The sequence below is a fragment of the Neoarius graeffei genome, chromosome 1 (genome assembly GCF_027579695.1).
Source record: "Neoarius graeffei isolate fNeoGra1 chromosome 1, fNeoGra1.pri, whole genome shotgun sequence".
Classification (NCBI taxonomy): domain Eukaryota; kingdom Metazoa; phylum Chordata; class Actinopteri; order Siluriformes; family Ariidae; genus Neoarius; species Neoarius graeffei.
Genome location: NC_083569.1, coordinates 129,809,954 through 129,832,912, shown reverse-complemented (window position 1 = coordinate 129,832,912; position 22,959 = coordinate 129,809,954). Strand labels below are relative to the sequence as shown.

At 47.2% G+C, this 22,959-nt stretch overlaps 1 protein-coding gene across 4 annotated transcripts in view; it reads left to right on the top strand.

Annotated features, from left to right (window-relative positions):
* The window catches only part of dspa (desmoplakin a), a 67,109-nt gene that overhangs the window by 27,716 nt on the left and 16,434 nt on the right, over positions 1-22,959 (top strand). For all 4 annotated transcript variants that reach the window (XM_060917396.1, XM_060917390.1, XM_060917416.1 and 1 more), the window contains 4 exons: positions 8,087-8,262; positions 11,687-11,825; positions 21,823-22,016; positions 22,184-22,346. In XM_060917396.1, the coding sequence (XP_060773379.1) occupies positions 8,087-8,262; positions 11,687-11,825; positions 21,823-22,016; positions 22,184-22,346 (672 nt within the window). The remainder of the gene's footprint in view (positions 1-8,086; positions 8,263-11,686; positions 11,826-21,822; positions 22,017-22,183; positions 22,347-22,959) is intronic.

Sequence of the window (22,959 nt, the reverse complement as noted above, 5' to 3'; positions counted from 1 at the left end):
TGGAGTTAACATTGATCCTCACTCGAGCTGAAATCATGCAAGAAACATGGACTTCTTAAGATCAAGATGAGAATGAGAGTGTAACTGAGACACGCCTCTGTTTAACATAAACCGCACCCAGTGTAACCGAGACACGCCTCTGTTTAACATAAACCGCACCCAGTGTAACCGAGACACGCCTCTGTTTAACATAAACCGCACCCAGTGTAACTGAGACACGCCTCTGTTTAAGATAAACCGCCCCCAGTGTAACCGAGACACGCCTCTGTTTAAGATAAACCGCCCCCAGTGTAACTGAGACACGCCTCTGTTTAAGATAAACCGCCCCCAGTGTAACTGAGACACGCCTCTGTTTAACATAAACCGCACCCAGTGTAACCGAGACACGCCTCTGTTTAACATAAACCGCACCCAGTGTAACTGAGACACGCCTCTGTTTAAGATAAACCGCCCCCAGTGTAACCGAGACACGCCTCTGTTTAAGATAAACCGCCCCCAGTGTAACTGAGACACGCCTCTGTTTAAGATAAACCGCACCCAGTGTAACTGAGACACGCCTCTGTTTAACATAAACCGCACCCAGTGTAACTGAGACACGCCTCTGTTTAAGATAAACCGCACCCAGTGTAACTGAGACACGCCTCTGTTTAACATAAACCGCACCCAGTGTAACTGAGACACGCCTCTGTTTAAGATAAACCGCACCCAGTGTAACCGAGACACGCCTCTGTTTAAGATAAACCGCCCCCAGTGTAACTGAGACACGCCTCTGTTTAAGATAAACCGCACCCAGTGTAACTGAGACACGCCTCTGTTTAAGATAAACCGCCCCCAGTGTAACTGAGACACGCCTCTGTTTAAGATAAACCGCCCCCAGTGTAACTGAGAAACGCCTCTGTTTAAGATAAACCGCACCCAGTGTAACTGAGACACGCCTCTGTTTAAGATAAACCGCACCCAGTGTAACTGAGACACGCCTCTGTTTAAGATAAACCGCCCCCAGTGTAACCGAGACACGCCTCTGTTTAAGATAAACCGCCCCCAGTGTAACTGAGACACGCCTCTGTTTAACATAAACCGCCCCCAGTGTAACTGAGACACGCCTCTGTTTAACATAAACTGCACCCAGTGTAACCGAGACACGCCTCTGTTTAACATAAACTACACCCAGTGTAACCGAGACACGCCTCTGTTTAACATAAACCACACCCAGTGTAACCGAGACACGCCTCTGTTTAAGATAAACCGCCCCCAGTGTAACCGAGACACGCCTCTGTTTAAGATAAACCGCCCCCAGTGTAACCGAGACACGCCTCTGTTTAAGATAAACCGCCCCCAGTGTAACTGAGACACGCCTCTGTTTAACATAAACCGCACCCAGTGTAACCGAGACACGCCTCTGTTTAACATAAATCGCACCCAGTGTAACTGAGACACGCCTCTGTTTAACATAAACCGCACCCAGTGTAACTGAGACACGCCTCTGTTTAAGATAAACCGCACCCAGTGTAACTGAGACACGCCTCTGTTTAAGATAAACCGCACCCAGTGTAACTGAGACACGCCTCTGTTTAAGATAAACCGCCCCCAGTGTAACCGAGACACGCCTCTGTTTAAGATAAACCGCACCCAGTGTAACTGAGACACGCCTCTGTTTAAGATAAACCGCCCCCAGTGTAACCGAGACACGCCTCTGTTTAAGATAAACCGCCACCAGTGTAACTGAGACACGCCTCTGTTTAAGATAAACCGCACCCAGTGTAACTGAGACACGCCTCTGTTTAACATAAACCGCACCCAGTGTAACTGAGACACGCCTCTGTTTAAGATAAACCGCACCCAGTGTAACCGAGACACGCCTCTGTTTAACATAATCCGCACCCAGTGTAACCGAGACACGCCTCTGTTTAACATAGGCCGCACCCAGTGTAACCGAGACGCCTCTGTTGAACATAGGCCGCACCCAGTGTAACCGAGACACGCCTCTGTTTAACATAGGCCGCACCCAGTGTAACCGAGACACGCCTCTGTTTAACATAGGCCGCACCCAGTGTAACCGAGACGCCTCTGTTTAACATAGGCCGCACCCAGTGTAACCGAGACACGCCTCTGTTTAACATAGGCCGCACCCAGTGTAACCGAGACATGCCTCTGTTTAAGATAAACCGCCCCCAGTGTAACCGAGACACGCCTCTGTTTAACATAAACCGCACCCAGTGTAACCGAGACACGCCTCTGTTTAACATAAACCGCACCCAGTGTAACCGAGACACGCCTCTGTTTAAGATAAACCGCCCCCAGTGTAACCGAGACACGCCTCTGTTTAAGATAAACCGCCCCCAGTGTAACTGAGACACGCCTCTGTTTAAGATAAACCGCACCCAGTGTAACTGAGACACGCCTCTGTTTAACATAAACCGCACCCAGTGTAACTGAGACACGCCTCTGTTTAAGATAAACCGCACCCAGTGTAACTGAGACACGCCTCTGTTTAACATAAACCGCACCCAGTGTAACTGAGACACGCCTCTGTTTAAGATAAACCGCACCCAGTGTAACCGAGACACGCCTCTGTTTAAGATAAACCGCCCCCAGTGTAACTGAGACACGCCTCTGTTTAAGATAAACCGCACCCAGTGTAACTGAGACACGCCTCTGTTTAAGATAAACCGCCCCCAGTGTAACTGAGACACGCCTCTGTTTAAGATAAACCGCCCCCAGTGTAACTGAGAAACGCCTCTGTTTAAGATAAACCGCACCCAGTGTAACTGAGACACGCCTCTGTTTAAGATAAACCGCACCCAGTGTAACTGAGACACGCCTCTGTTTAAGATAAACCGCCCCCAGTGTAACCGAGACACGCCTCTGTTTAAGATAAACCGCCCCCAGTGTAACTGAGACACGCCTCTGTTTAACATAAACCGCCCCCAGTGTAACTGAGACACGCCTCTGTTTAACATAAACTGCACCCAGTGTAACCGAGACACGCCTCTGTTTAACATAAACTACACCCAGTGTAACCGAGACACGCCTCTGTTTAACATAAACCACACCCAGTGTAACCGAGACACGCCTCTGTTTAAGATAAACCGCCCCCAGTGTAACCGAGACACGCCTCTGTTTAAGATAAACCGCCCCCAGTGTAACCGAGACACGCCTCTGTTTAAGATAAACCGCCCCCAGTGTAACTGAGACACGCCTCTGTTTAACATAAACCGCACCCAGTGTAACCGAGACACGCCTCTGTTTAACATAAATCGCACCCAGTGTAACTGAGACACGCCTCTGTTTAACATAAACCGCACCCAGTGTAACTGAGACACGCCTCTGTTTAAGATAAACCGCACCCAGTGTAACTGAGACACGCCTCTGTTTAAGATAAACCGCACCCAGTGTAACTGAGACACGCCTCTGTTTAAGATAAACCGCCCCCAGTGTAACCGAGACACGCCTCTGTTTAAGATAAACCGCACCCAGTGTAACTGAGACACGCCTCTGTTTAAGATAAACCGCCCCCAGTGTAACCGAGACACGCCTCTGTTTAAGATAAACCGCCCCCAGTGTAACTGAGACACGCCTCTGTTTAAGATAAACCGCACCCAGTGTAACTGAGACACGCCTCTGTTTAACATAAACCGCACCCAGTGTAACTGAGACACGCCTCTGTTTAAGATAAACCGCACCCAGTGTAACCGAGACACGCCTCTGTTTAACATAATCCGCACCCAGTGTAACCGAGACACGCCTCTGTTTAACATAGGCCGCACCCAGTGTAACCGAGACGCCTCTGTTGAACATAGGCCGCACCCAGTGTAACCGAGACACGCCTCTGTTTAACATAGGCCGCACCCAGTGTAACCGAGACACGCCTCTGTTTAACATAGGCCGCACCCAGTGTAACCGAGACGCCTCTGTTTAACATAGGCCGCACCCAGTGTAACCGAGACACGCCTCTGTTTAACATAGGCCGCACCCAGTGTAACCGAGACATGCCTCTGTTTAAGATAAACCGCCCCCAGTGTAACCGAGACACGCCTCTGTTTAACATAAACCGCACCCAGTGTAACCGAGACACGCCTCTGTTTAACATAAACCGCACCCAGTGTAACCGAGACACGCCTCTGTTTAACATAAACCGCACCCAGTGTAACTGAGACACGCCTCTGTTTAACATAGGCCGCACCCAGTGTAACTGAGACACGCCTCTGTTTAACATAAACCGCACCCAGTGTAACTGAGACACGCCTCTGTTTAAGATAAACCGCACCCAGTGTAACTGAGACACGCCTCTGTTTAACATAGGCCGCACCCAGTGTAACTGAGACACGCCTCTGTTTAACATAAACCGCACCCAGTGTAACTGAGACACGCCTCTGTTTAAGATAAACCGCACCCAGTGTAACTGAGACACGCCTCTGTTTAAGATAAACCGCCCCCAGTGTAACCGAGACACGCCTCTGTTTAAGATAAACCGCACCCAGTGTAACTGAGACACGCCTCTGTTTAAGATAAACCGCCCCCAGTGTAACCGAGACACGCCTCTGTTTAAGATAAACCGCCCCCAGTGTAACTGAGACACGCCTCTGTTTAAGATAAACCGCACCCAGTGTAACTGAGACACGCCTCTGTTTAACATAAACCGCACCCAGTGTAACTGAGACACGCCTCTGTTTAAGATAAACCGCACCCAGTGTAACCGAGACACGCCTCTGTTTAACATAGGCCGCACCCAGTGTAACCGAGACGCCTCTGTTTAACATAGGCCGCACCCAGTGTAACCGAGACACGCCTCTGTTTAACATAGGCCGCACCCAGTGTAACCGAGACACGCCTCTGTTTAACATAGGCCGCACCCAGTGTAACCGAGACGCCTCTGTTTAACATAGGCCGCACCCAGTGTAACCGAGACACGCCTCTGTTTAACATAGGCCGCACCCAGTGTAACCGAGACATGCCTCTGTTTAAGATAAACCGCACCCAGTGTAACCGAGACACGCCTCTGTTTAACATAAACCGCACCCAGTGTAACCGAGACACGCCTCTGTTTAACATAAACCGCACCCAGTGTAACTGAGACACGCCTCTGTTTAACATAGGCCGCACCCAGTGTAACTGAGACACGCCTCTGTTTAACATAAACCGCACCCAGTGTAACTGAGACACGCCTCTGTTTAAGATAAACCGCACCCAGTGTAACTGAGACACGCCTCTGTTTAACATAGGCCGCACCCAGTGTAACTGAGACACGCCTCTGTTTAACATAAACCGCACCCAGTGTAACTGAGACACGCCTCTGTTTAAGATAAACCGCACCCAGTGTAACTGAGACACGCCTCTGTTTAAGATAAACCGCACCCAGTGTAACTGAGACACGCCTCTGTTTAAGATAAACCGCACCCAGTGTAACTGAGACACACCTCTGTTTAACATAGGCCGCACCCAGTGTAACTGAGACACGCCTCTGTTTAACATAAACCGCACCCAGTGTAACTGAGACACGCCTCTGTTTAAGATAAACCGCACCCAGTGTAACTGAGACACGCCTCTGTTTAAGATAAACCGCACCCAGTGTAACTGAGACACGCCTCTGTTTAACATAAACCGCACCCAGTGTAACTGAGACACGCCTCTGTTTAACATAAACCGCACCCAGTGTAACTGAGACATGCCTCTGTTTAACATAAACCGCACCCAGTGTAACTGAGACACGCCTCTGTTTAACATAAACCGCACCCAGTGTAACTGAGACACGCCTCTGTTTAAGATAAACCGCACCCAGTGTAACTGAGACATGCCTCTGTTTAACATAAACCGCACCCAGTGTAACTGAGACACGCCTCTGTTTAACATAAACCGCACCCAGTGTAACTGAGACACGCCTCTGTTTAACATAAACTGCACCCAGTGTAACCGAGACACGCCTCTGTTTAAGATAAACTGCACCCAGTGTAACCGAGACACGCCTCTGTTTAACATAGGCCGCACCCAGTGTAACCGAGACACGCCTCTGTTTAACATAGGCCGCACCCAGTGTAACCGAGACACGCCTCTGTTTAACATAGGCCGCACCCAGTGTAACCGAGACACGCCTCTGTTTAACATAGGCCGCACCCAGTGTAACCGAGACACGCCTCTGTTTAACATAGGCCGCACCCAGTGTAACCGAGACACGCCTCTGTTTAACATAGGCCGCACCCAGTGTAACCGAGACACGCCTCTGTTTAACATAGGCCGCACCCAGTGTAACCGAGACACGCCTCTGTTTAACATAGGCCGCACCCAGTGTAACCGAGACACGCCTCTGTTTAACATAGGCCGCACCCAGTGTAACCGAGACACGCCTCTGTTTAACATAGGCCGCACCCAGTGTAACCGAGACACGCCTCTGTTTAACATAGGCCGCACCCAGTGTAACCGAGACACGCCTCTGTTTAACATAGGCCGCACCCAGTGTAACCGAGACACGCCTCTGTTTAACATAGGCCGCACCCAGTGTAACCGAGACACGCCTCTGTTTAACATAGGCCGCACCCAGTGTAACCGAGACACGTCTCTGTTTAACATAGGCCGCACCCAGTGTAACCGAGACACGCCTCTGTTTAACATAAACCGCACCCAGTGTAACCGAGACACGCCTCTGTTTAAGATAAACCGCACCCAGTGTAACTGAGACACGCCTCTGTTTAACATAAACCGCACCCAGTGTAACCGAGACACGCCTCTGTTTAAGATAAACCGCACCCAGTGTAACTGAGACACGCCTCTGTTTAACATAAACTACACCCAGTGTAACCGAGACACGCCTCTGTTTAAGATAAACTGCACCCAGTGTAACCGAGACACGCCTCTGTTTAACATAGGCCGCACCCAGTGTAACCGAGACACGCCTCTGTTTAACATAGGCCGCACCCAGTGTAACCGAGACACGCCTCTGTTTAACATAGGCCGCACCCAGTGTAACCGAGACACGCCTCTGTTTAACATAGGCCGCACCCAGTGTAACCGAGACACGCCTCTGTTTAACATAGGCCGCACCCAGTGTAACCGAGACACGCCTCTGTTTAACATAGGCCGCACCCAGTGTAACCGAGACACGCCTCTGTTTAACATAGGCCGCACCCAGTGTAACCGAGACACGCCTCTGTTTAACATAGGCCGCACCCAGTGTAACCGAGACACGCCTCTGTTTAACATAGGCCGCACCCAGTGTAACCGAGACACGCCTCTGTTTAACATAGGCCGCACCCAGTGTAACCGAGACACGCCTCTGTTTAACATAGGCCGCACCCAGTGTAACCGAGACACGCCTCTGTTTAACATAGGCCGCACCCAGTGTAACCGAGACACGCCTCTGTTTAAGACAAACCGCACCCAGTGTAACCGAGACACGCCTCTGTTTAAGATAAACCGCACCCAGTGTAACTGAGACACGCCTCTGTTTAACATAAACTGCACCCAGTGTAACCGAGACACGCCTCTGTTTAAGATAAACTGCACCCAGTGTAACCGAGACACGCCTCTGTTTAACATAGGCCGCACCCAGTGTAACCGAGACACGCCTCTGTTTAACATAGGCCGCACCCAGTGTAACCGAGACACGCCTCTGTTTAACATAGGCCGCACCCAGTGTAACCGAGACACGCCTCTGTTTAACATAGGCCGCACCCAGTGTAACCGAGACACGCCTCTGTTTAACATAGGCCGCACCCAGTGTAACCGAGACACGCCTCTGTTTAACATAGGCCGCACCCAGTGTAACCGAGACACGCCTCTGTTTAACATAGGCCGCACCCAGTGTAACCGAGACACGCCTCTGTTTAACATAGGCCGCACCCAGTGTAACTGAGACACGCCTCTGTTTAACATAAACCGCACCCAGTGTAACTGAGACACGCCTCTGTTTAAGATAAACCGCACCCAGTGTAACCGAGACACGCCTCTGTTTTCATCAAACTCTGCCCTTGCCTGTGTAACTCTCATGTAAATTCTGAATAGCACTTAGATCTTGAATACTGATGTGTGCAGTTTTAGTAACAAATCCTCACGTGTGTGTGTGTGTGTGTGTGTGTGTGTGTGTGTGTGTCAGGGTGTTCACCATGACCTGGGCTCAATCCGTGATGAGTACCTGCATCTGAGAGAGTTGGTGATGAAGCAGCAAGCAACCACTGATCCAGAGCAGGCAAAATTCCTTCGAGATGAACTCCATCTCATCAACCAGAAACTGAGCAGTTTACACAGCTTCTCCAACTCTTACCTACAGAGGTATACACACACATGCACACACACACTTGTTACCAATGGCATCCACTGTCCTCTCCCACAAGTTCTGTTAGAGATGGAGTGTGTGTAAGTGGTAGTGGGGGTCGTGTTGTGGTTTTCCAGGATCTCTTTAACTCCCAGTGCTCCCATTGTCCTAAGCTGTGTGAATCCCATCAAGGTGAGCTGTGGCCAGGTGTGATGGTTAGCAGCAGCACTTTCCAGCCATGGAATGACTGGATGATACTGGAGAATCTGGTGGAGCAGACAAGTTTAAGCTGCATGTTCCAAAGAAGGCTGCAAAGAGGTCCTGGTGTTGCATGCAGAAATGTTCCTGATGTTGGCCTGCTGTGAATATCAGACTGATCATCCTGGTTGGTTACACTGTGCCTCCTGCAGCACTGACTCTGTGATGTTGTTGATCAGCCTCTGCAGAGCAGTCTATGACAAAGTTGTACCTGCAAGAAGGGGTTTACCCCACCGTTACCACGAATGGATTTATCACCCCGTTTCTGTGGATGGTGATGATCTTTGGGTCTCTTCACTCCTGAGGAATGTTTTCATCTTCCCAGGTTGTAACCATGTATTGGTGAAATGTTCTGCAGAGGTTCCCTCCCTGCTTGAGTAGCTTGGTGCTTGGGGAGTCAGGGTGTAGTCACGTTAGGTGATCTGTACCATGCCCAAGCGTGTTTGACCCCAAAGTCTGGTTCGTTTGACTATTGTGATTGTTGCATGTTGCTCTCGGGTGCTGTTTATTTGGATTGCTTCAAGGATGTGCGCTTGGGTGCAGTTCAAATGGGCTTGTGCGCAGTGTCCCTGCTAACCACACCCAAGCACGGAACTTCCTTTAAGAATTTGCATGAATAACAGGTCTGGTTCTCACCTTATTGATGACTGTGAATTATAGTTGGTGAGTAAAACTGTGAATTCCTCCTGCAGTGTCTGCTTCTACCATAAAACTCTTTTATTATCCTTGCAGCACGATTTACTGAAAATCAATTACTAGCATAACTGGGCAGTGTGGTGGTGCAGTGGTTGGCACTGTCGTCTCACAGAAGGTGGTTCTGGGTTCGAACCTCACGGCCAACGGGGCCTTTCTGTGTGGAGTTTGCATGTTCTCCCTGTGTCTGTGTGGGTTTCCTTCGGGTGCTCTGGTAAAATACCCAGCCACTGGGGTTGCACAAGCTAGTGCATACTTGGTGTCGGTCCCAAGCCTGGATAGATTGGGGAGGGTCGTGTCAGGAAGGGCATCTGGTGTAAAACCTACACTGAATCAAATATGTGGATTATAAACTGGGAAGGATTAGCCACTGTGACGACCCCTAACAGAGGCAGCTGTAAGAAGATGATGACTAGCATAACTGGTAAACCTGCATGTCATATAAAAGGGCCGTGTGTAGCCATGCCCAAAACGACTCCAAGGTGTGAAAAGAATCATGCAACAAAAAACATCCATGGTGCTATGTGAGAGTGCTTTTCTTTAATACAAAAAGTCAACAGAAATGTATAAATTCTGGATATACCGTATTTTCTGGACTATAAGCCGCTACTTTTCTCCTAGGTTTTGAACCATGCAGCTTATACAAAGGTGCGGCTATTCTGTGGATTTTTCTTCCACCACTAGGGGCGCTCTAACCGGAAGTAGAATCAAAAATAAGATAGACGAAAAATCAATGCAAAGAAGAATTAGCAGATCTTTAGCAGATAGAACACGCACGACAAATTACTAACTGGTAATTATTTTTAAATCCAGCGAAGATGATTAAAGTGACTTGTGGTTTCAAACACAGGAGAAATGAAGGTAAATAAATACCGGTTATTTTCTCTTGGTTCTGTTCCGTTTTAATCAGCAAAGTTGCTGCCGTGTTAAAAGGCACTGTTCGGAAAGAATCTGTTCAGGTACATACATGTACATTTACAGTACAAAATCGTTCTGTACATGCAGTAAATATCTAATTTTTCAACATAGATATCTGCGGCGGGGCGGCACGGTGGTGTAGTGGTTAGCGCTGTCGCCTCACAGCAAGAAGGTCCGGGTTCGAGCCCCGTGGCCGGCGAGGGCCTTTCTGTGCGGAGTTTGCATGTTCTCCCCGTGTCCGCGTGGGTTTCCTCCGGGTGCTCCGGTTTCCCCCACAGTCCAAAGACATGCAGGTTAGGTTAACTGGTGACTCTAAATTGAGCGTAGGTGTGAATGTGAGTGTGAATGGTTGTCTGTGTCTATGTGTCAGCCCTGTGATGACCTGGCGACTTGTCCAGGGTGAACCCCGCCTTTCACCTGTAGTCAGCTGGGATAGGCTCCAGCTTGCCTGCGACCCTGTAGAAGGATAAAGCGGCTAGAGATAATGAGATGAGATGAGATATCTGCGGCTTATAGCCCGGTGCGGCTTGTATATCTTTTTTTTTTTTTTAAACTAGAGCGGATGCAGCTTATATACAGGTGCGCTCTATAGTCCAGAAAATATGGTAAATTTATAAATTTATCCCTAATGATGGTGAGGAAACCAGAGATGACATGAAGAAGAAACCTTGAGAAGAACCAGACTCAGGACCCAGACTCTTCTCTTCTTCTTCCCAAACTTCCTCAACTTCACCTTTTCTTTCTCCACCTCTTTCTTTAACAAGATAATGCACCTAATGTTTCCAGTTGTGTGTGTGTGTGTGCAGGCTTTCGTCTAAACCGGGGAACAGGGGCGCTGCGCCCTCTTACTCTCGGCGTGCGCCCCCTTACCAAAATGCCGATTGAACCCCACACTTAGGCCATGCACTTGTATGCTACTGCACAACATGCAGTCTTTCTCAAAACGATCTTTTCTCCGTGAAAACATCCCAGCAACACTACGTGACAATGTGTCTGATCATCAAATACGTTATAATTACTCCAAAAATATTCCAATCATAGTAGATACACCGCCAGACGGTGCAAAAACAATCCGAATTGGCGTTTTCCAGACTGAGGCGCCATGTTGTTTAGTTGTTTACTTGTCGCGGCTGCTCTCGCGAGATTTGACATGGGTTACATACAAGGTCAGCTGACTTGTAGAGCGAGATTTCTCGAGACTGAATGACCTTTCACCCACCGGCGCGGGAGCTTTTGACAGAAGTAGTTCGCGAGTTGTTTTTGTTGACACTTGGGCATTTAAAGATGTCATCCCGCGGCACGAAGCGGAAGAAAGCCAAAGACTGTCCGGGGCAGAAGAAGATTACTTCTTTCTTTTTCAATGTTGACAGACAATTTGTTACAATTTCCCTCTCAGATAGCCTCAGAATGTCCCATTGGAGCCTCAATTTTTCAAAGGCTTCGCACGGCGGGGGGGGAGGGGACGGACAACCAGCACCATCCCCCCCCCCTCGCTTCGCTCCCTCGCCATGGTGAGCGCCCTCATACTAAATTTTTCTAGAAAAAAACCGTGTGTGTGTGTGTGTGTTGCAGGCTCACTTCTCTGAGAGCTCTCCTGCAGAACCTTTTACGTGCTGAAGACATTATTAAAGTTCATGAAGCTCGACTGACGGAGAAAGAGACTAGCTCTCTGGACCAGGGAGAACTGCAGGACTACCGTAAAACACTCAAGGTGGGGATACACACACACACGCACACACACACACACACACACGGCAGTGTTGATACATTTTGTGTAGAAGCTCTGCATCTCACACCAGCGTACTTCTTGGTAGTCCATCGATTCCGATGATAACTTCTGTGTTCTCATGGCGGGTGGGAGCGCCTGTGGCTCCGTGTCCAAGACTGGATGCACACAGGCGCCCACATGTACTGCAGCGATGATCTGTTGTTTGGACCGTGGCAGATGCTGTCCCGTGACGTCTCTCCCTCGCAGCATCAAGACGCTGTTGCCTGTCCTCCTCGAAAGTGCTTATTGCTTTTGAGATTAGCCCCTTCCAAGCTGTCCTGTCTGTAGCATATACTTCTAGTTGGGATGGCTGGATACCACACCAGTTTTTCAGAGTGTCCTTGTATCTCAGTTTAGGCCTTCCCCTTCTCCGTGAGCCCAGCTTCAGCTCTGCATATATTAGCTGTCTGGGAATACAATTATCATCCATCCTAACTACATGCCCAGTCCAGCGAAGTTGGGCTTTCAACAGCATCGACTCAGCACTTGCTGAGTGGGCCCTGTCCAGTACTTCCTGGTTGGTGATTTTGTCTTGCCAGTGGATGTTCATGATCATACGCAGCGACCTTATGTGGAATTGTTCTAGCTGTTTTGTGTGTCAGCGATACAAGGTCCATGTTTCACATCCATAGAGAAGTGAAGAGATAACTACAGCTTTGTAGATCTTGAGTTTTGTGGACAGTCTGATGCCTTTTTGCTGAAGGACTTTTACTCTTAGTCTGCCAAGTGCCTGGCTTTTTGGATCCTGCTTGTGATCTCTTTGTCCAGTGATCCATCTGCGGAGATTGTGCTACCGAGGTATGTGAAATGCTCCATGCTTTTTAGTTGGACTGTGTCACTGGTGATGTTTGGCAGGGGCCAAGTTGTGTTCAGGGCTGCTTGGACCAGGACCACTGTTTTCCCTAGGTTGATTGTCAGGCCGAAGAGCCTTGAGACTTCTATAAAGCGGTCGACAATCACCTGCAAGTGGTTTTCCTTGTGTGACATGAGAGCACAGTCATCTGCAAATAAGGCTTCCAGGATGAGTTTCTCTAAAGTTTTGGTTTGGGCAGAGAGATGACGGAGGTCAAAGACTGATCCATCTGACCGATATTTGATGTACACACCCAGGTCAAGGTTTTTCACTGTGTGGAGCAGGACCTGTGTGAAGAATAGGTTGAACAGCACAGGGGCAAATACACAGCCTTGCTTTACGCTGGTGGAGATGTCTGTGTAGTCAGCATTAGAGAGAACTTGTCCAGTCGTGTTGTCATGGAACAAACTTATCAGTGTAGTGAACTTGCGTGGGCAGCCCAGTTTGATGAGAATTGTCCACAATGCCTCTCTGTTAACAGTATTAAATGCCTTTGTCAAGTCTATGAACACTAGTCTGGTTAACACCAGACCATATCACAAGTGAAATATGGTCTGGAATCCACCTATTGAATTTCTCGTAGGGGAGGTGTGGTTTACGATTGTCAACGGCCGTTTATTGGACGTTGCGAATGTCTATCATTTGGCGTATACGTAGCCCATGGCCAATCATGGCAGTTGTACCCGGTGACGTAGTTAGAGCGACGAAGAGGCGAAGAAGAGAAGGAAAGAGAAAGAGAAGGCAAAACAAAAATAGGAAAACAATGGCACCGAACGATTACTGCCGTTTGTGCAAGACAAATATGAGAGAAGCTGGTTTGGTTAGTTTGGTTCGTATCGCTCGCCGCCATGTTAAATGTGATCCGTAAACAGTCCCAAATAAACTACAAGCTTCCATTTGTCGAGTAGTACGCGTCACCGTCTTTCCACCCCTCCCCACTCTCTGATTGGCTCCCTAACTCAGGCGAGCCTTTAGACCATAGTTTCCATGCTGTCTTTTCAGATCGGAACGATTGTGCAAAGCAGCATGGGATTTCCCAGGCTATATGAACACTGTCTATAGGTCCATATGTTGCTTGATGCACTTCTGTTGTACCTGTCGCACAGCAAACACCATATCTGTGGTGCTGTGACCTGGGCGAAATCCACATTGGGCTTCAGGCAGGTTGCTTTCAGAGATGTTGGTAATGAGCCTGTTCAGGAGGATGTGAGCTAGGGTTTTTCTGGCATTGGACAGTAAAGAGATGCCTCTGTAGTTTCCACAGTCTGATTTTGCGCCTTTGTTCTTATACAGTGCTACTATGATTGCACCTCGAAGATCTATTGGCATATGTTCCTCACCCCAGATGGTCAGGAGAATATTGTGGAATGCTTTAAATGCTGCAGTCCTGAGTGCCTTGTACAGTTCTGCAGGGATTCTGTCCTTCCCTGGAACTTTACCACAGTTCATCTGCTTTATGGCAGTCTTCACCTCTTCCTCACTGGGTGGAAGGTCAAGGTCCTCCTGAATTGTCTCCTGGGGGATCTGCTGTAGGGCTGACTGATCAACTGTAGATGGCCGGTTAAGTAGTTGGCTGAGTGCTCTTTCCACTTTGTTCTGATTCCCTCCTTGTCTTTGATGATGGTTGTGCCATCAGCTGACATCAGGGAGGCTGTTCTACTTCTAGAGGGGCCGTAGATGGCCTCGATGGCACTAAATAGCATTTTGGAGTTGTTGGTGTCCGCATAGTGCTGCAGTTCCTCAGCTTTCTGCTCCCACCATTTGTCTTGCATGTTACGGAGCTCTCTTTGGGCCCTGGCCTGGTAAGCTTTGTATCTGTCATGTCATGAGGTGCAGTTTAGGTGGTTTTGCCAATGAATGTAGGCCTTTCCTTTTTCATCCAGGAGGGCTTGTACAGCTTCATTGTTTTCATTAAACCAGTCTTGGTGGGATTTTAGTCTTTTGACCAATTAAGTCAAGTCAAGTTTATTTTTATAGCGCTTTTAACAATAGACATTGTCGCAAAGCAGCTTTACAGAATTTCAGTGATTTTTAAACATGAGCTAATTTTATCCCTAATCTATCCCCAATGAGCAAGCCTGTGGTGACAGTGGCAAAGAAAAACTCCCTCAGATGATATGAGGAAGAAACCTCAAGAGGAACCAGACTCAAAAGGGAACCCATCCTCATTTGGGTGATCACAGACAACGTGATTATAATATTTTTAACAGTTTTAACATGAAGTCTGTTTTGTTGAAGTTATAAACTCTTCATCATACATGAAAATCCCTCACCTTTCGGCGAAATTCGCCATTTTGAAACCAAAATGGGTGACCTACGTGAATTGTGTAGATCTGATGAGAAAAAAAAATTGGGGGGGGGGGTTTGATATTGACCCAAAGGGCAAGGAGGTCACTTCGCACCCATAGACAGCTCATGCCGGTTTGCGCCTCCTCCTCCTGCTTTGATATTGACGCCATAGCGACGAGTACATCTCGCTGCGAAGGGCAAGCAGCATCATTTCGAGCCTCTTCTCCTGCTGGCCAGAGCGTGCACACATCAGTCAGAGTGCAGACCAGACCGCTGGAAGCTGGATTGAGTCATCGGACTGAATTTCCTACTTTTTTCCAAACTTTCCTGATTTGCCATCAAAACAAACAAAACTTCCGGCTTGATTACGTCAGCATTCGACATCACCCGAAACCAGAAGTAAACAGACCCTGCGCCATTTTGGAAGACCAACAAACTCGTGATTAGGGGGAAATAACGGCAGCGGTATGTGAACCCACGAGAATAAAGTGGAGTGGCAAACGACTTAAACAAACAAATCTGAGCTGTTTTATTTATGATTTATTGGCCCAACAGTAGACTTGAAAGAAACCTGTGTGAGACTTGGCAAAAACCTGTGGATCTAATGGATAAGTCTGTGCATGATCTGCGGACACTTTGAGGTAAGCAAACGCAAGAAATTCAGATTTAAAACATGCTAAACTGGCCCCAAGTTGATAACTGTATGAGGAGCAAGCCTCCCAGACTTCTACAATTTAATAATAATAATAATAATAATAATAATAATAATTTAGGATGGTTTGGGGCTTGCTCTCCCTCCTATTATATAAATAAAACACAGTTGTTGTGTAGGCATATATCATAAATACATATGTATAATTTGGATAAATTAACCTAAATTATGGATACCTTAATAGTAACAAAAAGTATTAATTTTTCAACTGAAAAGATATATTATTAAAAGATAAATATCAACAAGATTACCTTGGCCATATCTATGTGTAGGTTATTCTTAATAACAGCTGTAATATCACGAACCAAGCCACTAACAACATAATTGTAAGCCTGTAGCCCTTTGTAGGCTTTCAAGTCATCAGCAGTGTAGGCACTGGGTGTAAACAACAAATAGTTTACAATGTCTGGGTAGCAAACAGATGGCAGAATTGGTGTCCGGTCCTCCTTATGTTTACATTCTCCCTTGCTGCGAGTCTTATCATATGGGTCAAACCCATCAATCACAGCCAGTTTCTCCACATACCGTGCCCTTTCTGCAGCTGGTAATGTACTCACATAACCAGAATTATCAGCCATCGTGTCACTTTACTCTCGCTCGTACTTTGTTTTATATTGTGAGTACCGTAAAATACCAAATAATAGCCCGGGCTATTATTTGTCTCAATCACGTAAGAGACCCGGCGCGTATTAGAGACTAGGCGGCTATTTGGAACAGGCGATTAATTCCTTCTTCACAAACACCTTCCCCAAAATCTACCTCAAAACGGGGAAAAAATCATTCTCAGATAGGCCTACTTTTAACCAGTATAACTTACAGTTTGTTTAGAGTTAGATTACAGATAGCACGGTGCCGACTTCAGGGAATTTTGAAGACGCGCAGAATGCATCTTCGCATGGCACAGTCGGGGTGGATAAAGGATAAATCACACACCTTTTCCTGTTAATGACTAGTTAAGCGCATGCTTTACAAAATAATCAAGAAACCACACCATTGTCTGTGCGCAGCACTGTGATTTAATTACTCTGCAAAGTTATGGTCACTTGCTATCACCCTCACCCATGCAGCCTCCACCCTTTGCGCTTCGCGATGTCTGTCAATCTGAAATTGCATGGAGGGCGCGACGTTGAAGCAACATAATTAGGGTGCGAAGTGTCAAACCAAAGGGTTTTTTCTTATGCTGAAAAATAAGTGACCTGCAGTGGCTACATACTGTCATCTTGCATCACGTTTCTCTCCAAGACGTCTCCCTATTTGGCCGATATGAGCCTATTCCCCGAGCGAGTTGGTACGGTGGCTCGACCCCGTAGAAAACTTAAAGTTCGGATGAAAGTTAGTTGAATAGGTTACTGACTTGTAGGCCTACATGTTGCCTGCCTGACGCGTGCTTCTGCCCAACTTGCACGACAGATTACTTGTTGAAAAGGCCCCTTGGATTAGATTGGCTGCGAGCAGACTGAAATGCATGTTAGAACGCTCTCACCTTTTTTGTAAAGCGTCTTCCAGATCCGAATGGGTAAGGGCAAGTGAAATGGTATAAGGTCTTTAATAAAACTCGGTGTGTGCTTTGACGCATGCATTCGGCAATTTAGGTCGTTTAACAGAAGCAGCAGTCCAACCTTGGAAACCCGCAGTCCTCAATGTCACCACACACGCTGGCTTTCGTTGGGTATACCCAAAGGGGTGGCTAAGACATCTGTCAAAAGTTACGGAGTTGCATTCCTCAAGAAATATTACAGTAGACCAAGATTATAACATTGAAATGGCATGTTTATTATCACGTAACAAAATGTTGTAAACAGTATTATAGAAATAATTTCATTCATTCATTCATTCATTCATTCATTCATACTGTTTCGGTAGAAAACTATGCAATGCAAAATCGTTTAAACACCAGAAAACCAGAAAAGTGCTGGGCCTCAAGATTCTAGATAGAATGTTCGGACGCTTTTTTTTTTTTTTTTTAGACCCCGGCGAGTATTCGGAACCGGCCTTTATTTGTCACAACACACGCGTACACCCGGCCGTTAAAGGGAACTCGGCGGTTAATTGGAACTCGGCTATTATTTGGTATTTTACGGTATGTATGTACGTATGTACTTGAGGTCTTCCAATATGGCGCCCTAACAAAATCTCGTGGTACGGTGACGTCACGCAGTAGCCCTCTATATAGGGCACTGTATAGTGGAGACGCCATTTTGTAGTGCTGTCCGTGCTGAAAGAAATCAAATTAAAAGTCTCAAATTTGATTTAATAAAAGGCAGCAGCAAAGAAGAAAGTATTCAGCCTTGATTTAAAAAGAACTGAAAGCTGCAGGTACTTCCATATCTCGGCAGGCTGAGTGGTATGCTGGGGCACCTCTTGCCAGCAGACCAGGATATCCAGAGGGAACTTGTGCGGTTCAGTGTTGACCTGACCATCCCCAGCTTCAAGGAGGGAGAGAGCATCGTGGAGTGGTGGGGTCATGTCTTCGACAAACCAGACAAGTACCCCTCCCTGGGTGCACTGGTTAAGTGTTGCCTCTCCATCTTTCATGGACCTAGAGTCGAGTCCTCATTTAGTCTGATGAATGATGTAATTGATCAAAGGAGTGGCAACATGAATGTGGAAACCTTTAATGCAATACAGACGGTCAAGTACACGCTGATGTCCAGGGGGAGACAGCTATGCAGCTCTTTAGAAGGGAGGACGTGAAGTTTGGGGAAGTGGACAGAACATTGTGCAAGAACATTAACTCTGCAGCAGCCACATACAAACACCAGCAGAGGGTGAACAAGGAGGAAAAGCCGCAGCAGCAGAGCAAGTATGGCTCTCAAGCAACTTGCAGTGCTCAGCAGGCCAAGAAACCGACTGCTGAAGGAGAGAAGCGGGCAAGGCTGAAACATGTGGCAACTCGGCGAAAGCGGGCCATGGAGACACTGGTGGTCCAGGCAAATAAAAGGAAAAAATGATCACTATTCCTTGTGTGTTCTCCACTTTCTTCGTTCTATTATTCGCATTTTTTCCAGGGCATAATTTCACTATAACTACATGTATTTGAATTTGTATTTGTACGGTATGTCCTTGTGCAAATGTCAATACAGTATACTTAGTAAGGAGGCTATAATATTTATTCTGAGGGAGGACAGCGGTCTCAAAAGTAGCCGGTCACCGGCGGCAAATCGCCGGCTATGGCTTGTTATGCCGCCGGCTATTGTCAGTCGAGTCACAAAATTTAATATTAAATATTTCTGACAGCAAAAAAAGTTGTGAACGTAAATTACATCCACTATGTCCTGTATGTCCGTTGCCGCGTCAACTGTGTTTACATCCTCGACATGAGTGCAGCCATTACTGCCACCTGTGTTGCCAGATTGTGTTTACATCCTCGACATGAGTGCAGCCATTACTGCCACCTGTGTTGCCAGATTGGGCGGTTTCCCGCCCAATTTGGGCGGTTTTAAGTGCATTTTGGTGGGTTTTGAACATATTTTGGGCTGTAAAACGTCAGCAGTATCTGGCAACATATTTTTTTACTTAATAGAAGGAATTAATGGATGCCAACATTTTTGCCAAAATGGTATTTTATTTTCCATTGTTTAGGCAGCTTCAGCATCATACTGTGAGAGTCTGTTCAAATTGTTTTTTTTCTTCTATGAAGCCTGAGCCATTTATTTTATTAGTTTATAATTATTGTTTAATTTAGTCTTCAGGAGAGACTGCCTGCACACAGTACTAGTATTAATAGTTTTTTTTTTTTCTTCCATGAAAGCTGAGGCATTTATATTATATTTTAAGGTAACTTCATGTTGTGCTGTGAGGTTCTATGCACTTTAACTTTTGAACCAACAGGAGCATTTGGATAAGTAAAGCCTATTTTTCTGCATTTTTGTAGTCCTGGTAATCTTTTATATTGGTAAAGTTGTTTATAGGACCATTTCTCAGTGTCTGTTTTTTTTAATCAATAGTTTTTCAGTAATAACTTAATTTTTAACATATCACTCAATTTTAAACAACCCCGCGCCTCCCCCATGGCTTGCCCCCATAGTCTCCAAAATTTCTGTGGGAAACACTGGCGTGCGTAACAACGCTAATCAAGCTTAAGCTAGACGACCCGCCTCAAATACCCGTCCCGGGTAAATGTTATCCCAATTTTAGATGGCCTGTTCCAAACCATCCCGCCCCATGAAAAATTCGTACTTGCATATCTCCATCCATCCATCCATCCCTGCATGCTTTGCGTGCATTATGTCTGCTGCTGGCAGACATTTTACCATTTTGCACCCTGCTGTAAATTATTTGTACCCTGCTATTCTCCCAAACTTTGAAGCCCCTGGGAGGACCACCCAAACAAAATAAAACAACACCAGAACCTACGTCACCACTCGCGCACCCTTCTCACCTTTTTCACCCCTGACCCGTTTTCATGCCTGCTTCATTGATGGAAACTTGATTGCAAAACTGTTCATAACAACTGAATTACTGCCTTGGCTGTCTCTGTGACAGCTTCTTTGAACTGGTTCCACTTTTCCTCTGGTCCACCAGTTAGAGGTCCCAATGCCTCTATCTTAACATCAAGCCTAGTTTGGAATTCCTGCTGGTATTTGACTGAGAGGAGTCTAGCTGTGTTGAAAGTCAATCTCATGAGCATTGGGTGCTTGTTGTGCTGGGTGACTATGTGGATGTTGTGCTTTGCTCGTGGTCTCTGCCAACTCTGGCGTTAAAATCCCCTAGTATAAGGAGCTTGTCAGTGGCAGGTGTGGTGCGCAATAGGGTGTCCAGGTCAGCATAAAATTGCTCTCTGGTCTCCTCTGTGCTTGCCATGGTGGGGGCGTATACACTTATGATTTTGATAAAGCGCTTGTTATTGATGGCAAGGCGCAGCTTCATAAGCCTTTCATTGACGCCTGTAGAAATACTGGGGATCTTTTTGTTTTTTTCAGCAAGTCTCATTTCACTGGTTGTTGTATCTTGATAGTTCACTTGCAATAAGGGCTGTTCTTCTCTGAGGTCTGGAGACATTGTCTCGATCCATGAGGGTACGTATATTGCATGTACCTACGACTAGATTCTTCATTTTGCATTTGAATCATCTGCAGGGTGGGTAAACCCGCCAGCCATGGAGTGCTGGCCGGGATGGTCTGGGCAAGCTTTGTTTGGGCCACCTTTTCTAGGCCCCTCCCTAGTTAGGGTGAGCAATGCCATCCTGAACAGGCTGCTCAGTCGTCTGGAATGCTGCTGGGGTTCTCCGTTGCCCGGTGAGAAGAGTGACGACTGGTCCACAGGCCGCCCACGTGTAGGCTTGTGACTAGGACTGCCAGTTCACCTGTCCCTTCTGTCACGCCGCTGTCACCGTGGGACTTGGTGTTGATGGCCAGGCGAGTGAGTGAGTTCACAGACACCTGCGTGTGAGTTGTTTTAAGTGGAAGAGCTGTTGCATGGGGGCAATCCCACTCTCTCGGCAGAAGGAACCTTGACCCAGTGGCACGGAGACTGTTACACCTGGAGACCCCTTCTGCTGCAGTGGATGACCAGGACTCCTACGTGTCCCATCCTGCTCTAGGCACTCCACAATGCCTGCTGACACCGCCTTTCTGGCCGTTGGGCCTCGTTGGTACGTCATCTGCTCAGTCCACCAAAGCCAGTCTTCGCATGCCTGGGTGGACAAGCCCAAAGTCACAGAGGGTTTGCGACCCATTGGCTACCCTCACCAAGTTTAGCTGGCCAGTCGAAACTGTTGCCCAGGGTGTGGCTGCTGTTGCATGCAAACAGCTTCTTGGAGCCAGAGCTGAGTGCCAGATGAGGACCAATTACGGATGAACTACTCGACAGAGCATGACATGTCTCACCATCAGAGGTGTACTACCCTCTCTGACCCCCCGTGTCCCATTGTACATTGCTATGAATTATCACTCAGAAATATGCTAAAAGATGAACACTAGAACAGTTTGTGAAAACATTCTTACTCTTTGAGAAAAAGATTACATGCAGTTAATTAATAACAGTGTGTTATTAAACTTCATATAATTAACATGTCTCTGTATAATAAACATGATAGACAGGCACATGAGAACATCTAGCGTGTGTGTGTGTGCACTCCTTTACAGAACATGAAGGCAGATCTCGAGCAGAGGAAGGAGGTTCTGGGTGTGTTGGAGTCGGACCTGGATCAGGCCTTTCACTGGAACGGACAAATTGATCAAAACTTCCACCAGTGTGATGTGGATTTGACCAAGTTCTCTGAGCTGGTGCAGCAACAGCGTGACCGCTGGCACCGCATCATCACTCAGATCGACACCAGGTGAGGGAGCGAGCACACTCTCACCTGTACACACAGAGACAAACAACACAGAACCATTCGTAACACACTGCCTGTGGAGTATTAAACACAGATATTAAAGATGAACTCTCAACTGCATCTGAACACAGCAGGTTTTCATGGTGTGTGTGTGTGTGTGTGTGTGTCAGGCTGGGTGATCTGGAGGAACAGGAGGAGCAGCTCAATCAGTACAAACAGAGCAGCTCAAACATCAACCACTGGATTGACCAGACAAGTCATCGCCTAGATGCACTGCAGAACTACAAAGTGAACACAGTGCATGACCTGCACGACCATCTGAGCAAACACAAGGTCTCTCTCTCTCTCTCTCACACACACACGCATTACATTACATTACATTGCATTATGTGGCATTTAGCAGACACTCTTGTCCAGAGCAATGTACAGTGAGTGCAGAAGTCAGGTACACAAAGTGCTGAACTTCTAGACAAGAAAGTTCTAGTGCCAACTGAACAATTGACAGCGATACCTAGTGTAATATGTAGTGAAAATTCATTATGTCTGATAATTATAACTATTCTTTTAAGTTCGTTTCTTAAGACACGTATTTTTAAGTACGTTACCTCGCTTGTTGACAGTTTCGGCGAACACTTCCGCCTTCTTCAAAACAGTCACCAGATGTCGAGTGGTGACGTGCCTTATCAGCTGATGTTACTCTATGGAGGCGTGAACGTCCCGCCCAATTTGACAGGTAGTCCACGCCTCCTGCTGTCAGGTCGTTGCCCCAGGACGGCGCTCCAGGTGTGTGACAGCGCGTACGCTCCCTCATCCCGGTTCATCGTCCTCTGCGCCCGCTTACGTATCTCCACTGCCTCCAAAATCCAACGCTGATATCTATTCTCTTCAGTGCGAATGACTCTGGCCTCTTCCCAATTCATAATATGATTATGTTGTTTGCAGTGGT